Source organism: Octopus sinensis, linkage group LG21 (assembly GCF_006345805.1).
Source record: "Octopus sinensis linkage group LG21, ASM634580v1, whole genome shotgun sequence".
Classification (NCBI taxonomy): Eukaryota; Metazoa; Mollusca; class Cephalopoda; order Octopoda; family Octopodidae; genus Octopus; species Octopus sinensis.
In genome coordinates this window covers 23,360,723-23,366,475 of record NC_043017.1, presented here as the reverse complement: position 1 = coordinate 23,366,475, position 5,753 = coordinate 23,360,723, and the positions used below count along the sequence as shown (strand labels likewise).

The 5,753-nt window shown below is 35.6% G+C and overlaps 1 protein-coding gene across 1 annotated transcript in view; it reads right to left on the bottom strand.

Moving 5' to 3' along the window:
* Positions 1 to 413: 413 nt before the first annotated feature.
* The window catches only part of LOC115222809 (SIN3-HDAC complex-associated factor-like), a 46,268-nt gene continuing 40,928 nt past the window's right edge, over positions 414 to 5,753 (bottom strand). Inside the window, exons 3-5 of the mRNA XM_029793114.2 lie at positions 4,851 to 4,953; positions 2,554 to 2,680; positions 414 to 1,440 (exon numbers count right to left, since the gene is read on the bottom strand). Coding sequence (XP_029648974.2) covers positions 1,227 to 1,440; positions 2,554 to 2,680; positions 4,851 to 4,953 — 444 coding nt within the window. The 3' untranslated portion in view covers positions 414 to 1,226. The remainder of the gene's footprint in view (positions 1,441 to 2,553; positions 2,681 to 4,850; positions 4,954 to 5,753) is intronic.

The following is a 5,753-nucleotide window of genomic DNA, read 5'->3' as shown; positions in this document are numbered from 1 at the left end:
GGAGATATATATTTTTTGGTTAAAAATTGGTCTTTTTTGAAGAAAGTCACTTTTAGTCACCACTTTGTATCATTATTACTTGTAACATATAAACAAGTCTTACTTTTTTTCCTTCCTATTTTAAAAAGTTTTTCTCCTTTTTTCTTCTTACTTTTCTTGTTTCAATCTTGATCTTAAATCAATGTTGAATCTAAAGAATTGATGTTGTTGAAAGAAAACATATTTCATGAGATGTACTTTAGAAATTTAAAAAATATTTCATACAAAGGTTAAAAAAAAGATAAATTTTTTGTTTTGTGTATTTTGTTTGTGATTGAAAATTTTTTTCTTGAAAAACCTTTTTTTTTGTATTTTTCATTTCCTTTTTTTTTTATAATTTAAAAATGTGAAAAAATTTTTTCCAGATAATTTTTTTTTTTACCTTTGAAATATGAATGATAAAAAAAATATATAGATATGTGTGTGTGTATGTATATATGTAATTTTTTCCTTGTTGGAGAAAAATTAATTTGTTGACATAGATGGGGAAATGGTCAGTCATTTTTAGATGAGAAAGAAAAAGTGAGAAAATAAAAATAAAATATGAATGACTGATGGGATGTATGAAATATAAAAGTGAGAAAGAAAGAGGAAAGAGGCAGAACGGGAAAGAGGGAGAGATATGGTGATATTTCAAATAAAAAGTTGTGGTTAATTTGGTTCTTATATTTTTCTATTCTTTTGCATGTATTTTGTGCTGTATTGCTTGTGTTGTTTTGATTTGTGTTTTTTGTTTTGCTGTTCTCAGAACAAATCTCTCATCCATGGAAAAAAAAAATTAAATTTGGAAAATATCTGCTATTGGAATAGCTTCTTTAGTGTTTGTTAACAGTTGGCTGAGATCCAGGACTACTCATGCAACATTCTAAACAAGCAAGAAAAACATTCATTTAGCTATACATATACACACACATATACACTCCCACTCACATATACACTCTCTCATACACACACATATCATACAAAAAAAAAATCATACATTGCCATTGAGCTTATTTTTCTATGTTGTTGCAACAGATTTGCTTTGTAGCCACGGTGAGAGTTGTATGGTAGTGGTTAGTTTCTGTGACCTACAAGACATGCTAGCAATACACCCGATTAGGAGTAGCAAGGGTAGTGTCGGTGGATTTGAAGGGGAAGGCAGAAAGAGGGAGAGGAAGGGAGGGGAACCTGAATTTTTGTTGTTTTTAGAAGTCCAATTCATTGCTGCTAGCACTGGCTGCACTGTCACTAATTATTTCTAAAGAAGACTCTCTCGTTCCAGTTCTGCTCTCTTGGTCAGTAGAACTATTGCCCATGTAACAACCAGGTTTCCTGCACCATTTCATTAAACCTTCATCGACCATTATTTCATTGGCTCGTCCTATTAAAACAGGACCACATCCACATGGAATCATATAACTGTAATGAAATCAAGAAAAAAATGAAGAGAAAATAAAATTAAAAGAAACAAACAAAAAGAAAGGAATTATAAATGTTTGTATAAATAGTTTATAAAGTATATAAATTGTAATCTACACTATAAAGTGGTTGGTGACAGGAAGGGTATCTTGCTGTAAAATCCATGCAAGAAACATTGTGAGACTATTGCATCTCAGACAAGGTGGCGAACTGGAAGAAACGCTAGCACGCCGGGCGAAAGCCTTAGCGGTATTTCGTCTGCCGCTACGTTCTGAGTTCAAATTCCGCCGAGGTTGACTTTGCCTTTCATCCTTTCGGGGTCAAAAGGCGGCGAGCTGGCAGAAACATTAGCATGCTGGGCAAAATGCTCAGCAGTATTTCATCTGCCGCTACGTTCTGAGTTCAATTTCTGCCGAGGTCGACTTTGCCTTTCATTCTTTCGGGGTCGATAAATAAAGTACCATTTTGCACTGGGGGCGATATAATCGACTTAATCCCTTTGTCTGTCCTTGTTTGTCCCCTCTATATTTAGCCCCTTGTGGGCAGTAAAGAAATATATTGCAACTCAGACAGCATAAAAAAATTGGGTATCAAATGATGGTGAATGCTAACAACATTAAAATAAAAGCAATACATACATGAGAAGTTTCAAAATATGAAAATCAGTTTGAAAATTTTCAAATGTTACATTTGTTCTGAGGGGACCTGATGTTATTTTTATTGTTTGCTTGTGACAGTACATGGTTTAATCGTTAGGTCACGAATGATTCCCAGCAGTGCATTGTGTCATTGAGCCAGACATTTTACTTCTCATTGCTGCAGTCTATTCATCTGGCAAAAATGTGTTGTACCTGTAATACTAAAAGCCAGCCTTGTCACATTCTATACCTTATGTAGCCACTTGTTAAAAATAGCAGCCAAATCTCTTTCAAATTGTATCCTACCATCTTAGAAAAGGACAGCTACATTGAATAATGTGGTTCAGGTTGAACAATGCCTATAATATATAAGATGAACATGGCTGAAATTCCTATGCTTATACTACTATAGTTGTCTAAATTTTAACCCTTGTGCCACTTGAATGTCACCCTTCTTCATGGATAAAATACTTACATTCGCCAGTAGTGACCATCACTTTCCATCAGTGCTTCTTCTTTCTCTCGCCGTTTCCGTTCTCGTCTTTTGGCAACTATGTGTCCCACTGACCTTATTCCTTCACAGATATCGCAGCTACATGCAACTGTAAGGACAGAATTGTTGAAAGTAAAAATTATGTTATGAATGACATGACATCAATAGTAATTAGCTGACATTTAATCTTTTAATTCCCTTTTTTTTATAACATATAAACTGGAGAACCAAAGCAGATGAATTCCTTTCAGCCAAAGAACTTATCACAATACAAGGGCACCTGTGACATTTTTCAAACATTTTAAAACAAGTATGAAACTTCAGTTTTGTAGAAATAATAAGACAGCAAGTTTATATGATGCTTATGCTTTCTCTAGAGCAGTGCTTCCCAACCTTTTCACTACCAAGGACCCCTTTTATTTAAATGAGTTTTCCCACAGACCCCTTTTAACCCTTTTGTTACCAGATTTCTGTTGAGATGATCTGTGTTTCTTCCAATAAATTTTAAATATAACAAAGAATTTAGTAAAATAACTTAGTTATCATTAAACTAGAGTTAGGAACATGAATTGTGACTAAGGTTTGGTGGAAGATTTTTATTTAGAACTTTTGAAAACGAGACATTTGAACTACAGAGCCAGAGGTGGTTTCAGCCGGGTTGGTATTGAAAGGGTTAATATGCTTATCCTTATGCATGTATATGTATATATATATATACAAAATTTTGAATTTAGTTCATGGACCCCACCCAGTACTACCTTTGCAGACCACCAGGGTGCCGTGGACCATAGGTTGGGAACTACTGCTCTAGAATATTAGCAACATCACTGAGTTTAATTTGGAACAAAGCTCAATGCTGTGCTACAAAGCTTTTTCTGAAAATTATGAATAACTCGCAAATATTTAGTTTAGTTTTCTGTCAATATTAAGACATAAATGAGGCGGTGAGCTGGCAGAAATGTTAGCACATCAGGCAAAATGCTTAGCAGTATTTCATCTGCCTTTATGTTCTGAGTTCAAATTCTGCCAAGGTCGATTTTGCTTTTCATCGTTTTGGGGTCGATAAATTAAGTACCAGACGCATACTGGGGTTGATCTAATCGACTGGCCCCCTCCCCAAAAAGTTTGGGCATTGTGCCTAGAGTTGAAAAGAATATTAAGATATAGATAAGATGGCAAGCGAAATGCTTAGTGGCATTTCCTCTGTCTTTATGCTCTGAGTTCAAATTCTGCTGAGCTTGACTACTTTTCATCCTCTTGGCAGTTGATAAAATAAGTACCAGCTTAAACTCAGGTTTATGTAATCGACTTACTCCCTCCCCCCAAATTGCTGACCTTGTATCAAAATTTGAAACCAATATGATGACATAAAGGGTAAAGGACCCCCTTTGATCATGAATGACCATGGGATTGTATCTAAAAAGTTCCCCTCTGAGGAACAAGTCCAGGCAAGGTTGTTTATGGTTGACCAGCAGTCACCCATGCATACCAACCTCCCCTTTCCATGCCACTGATGTTATCCAAGGGAAAGGCAAAGGCTGATACAGCTTGGCACCAATAATGTTGCAACTCATTTCTACAGCTGAATGAACTGGAGCAATGTGAAATGAAATGTCTTGCTCAAAAACACAACATCATTTTTCATATATTTAAGACTACAATGTTCAGTGTTTAAGATGGTAGGATTCTATTTGAGGAAGCATTGACTGCTATTTCTAACAGATTGAGTGAACCTTGTACCAAGTCCTTTGTTGGCAAGGTAGAGATTCCTTTATTAGCTCAGTAAAGATAGGCATCTTTGTTGCAGAGGAAAATGGTGATGATGGATGTGAGGATGACATAGGTGCTGTTGTTGTTGAAGATGATGATGAGTGAAAAATCATAATGTTGAAAGAAAGAAAGCTGATATTGGACAGGCTATATAAGGTGGTGAGCTGGCAGAATCATTAGCACACCAGGTAAAATGTTAAGTGGTGTTTTGTCTGTCTTTACATTCTGAGTTCAAATTCCACCAACGTCAAATTTGCCTTTCATCCATTTGGGCGTCAATAAACAAGAACTAGTTGAACTGTGGGGTCAATGGAATCAACTAACCCCCTTTCCTGAAATTGCTAGCCTTGTGCCAAAATTTGAAATCAATATTAGATGAACTATGATATCTCTGTCGATCTACGCTGGTCTTTCCTCTTACAACAAGTGATGACAAAAGGTCATTGAAATTAAACTGCTATTCATTGCTTTCTTCCAAGATGCAATATAGGAGTCAATAAATGCTTTACCTCCATGTTTCCGAGGTTCTCCAGTTTGGTTGTCCACTTTGGTCTGGCGTTTTTTTCTTTTTAATATAGACCTTGCACCTGGATTTAAGCGGAGATCAACCACCTGAAAATAGTCAGAAAAGAACAATAAAAAATAGTTAAAAAAAAACATTCTGTGCATAGAAAAAATATGAATTCTGTAGACGAGGTCAGAACAGTACTGGAGGAGTATTTTTAGTTATGGACAAGTGAATTTTGGAAGCGGGATCTTGCAAGTCCACCAGATAGATGGAAGAGCATTGTAGAAAATGAAGGAGAGTATATTTTAGATTAAAAAAGAACTTTGTTTATCTTAATTTTGAAAAATAAAAGAAGTATAAAAAAAACTGCATTATTTATGGGATGACCTAAAATATATAAACGTACATATGTATGTATGGATGTGTGGCTACAATGTTCACTTTTTAAGCAAGTGGTTTCTGTTATAGCATCAAGCAAACCAATGCCTTGTGAGTGAAATTTGGTTGATGGAAACTGCAAGGAAGCACATAATATCTATGTGCATGCATGTACGCGTGTGTGTGCGTGTTTGTACACAACCTGCTACATAGTTGGGCCATCAGTGACTAAACTGGCATTCTTACCAGGCCTTCTCTGGCAAAAAAAAAAAGGTTTTTTGTTAGGCACCCTGCAGGACAAAAAAACAAAACCTATCTAAGAGCAGATATACTTAGCAGAGTCAATGACCATCCATCAGCTATGAGTAAGAGACACCTACTCTTTGTTTCGGTATCTCTCTAAGAGAAGAAAACAGATATCGGTTAATTAATGATGAGCTTCCAAAAGCATAAATATGCAAATGAGGCTATCTGCTAATGTTCTAACCTAATTGATGACTGGTGCATATAGTGATTGACCTCTGCT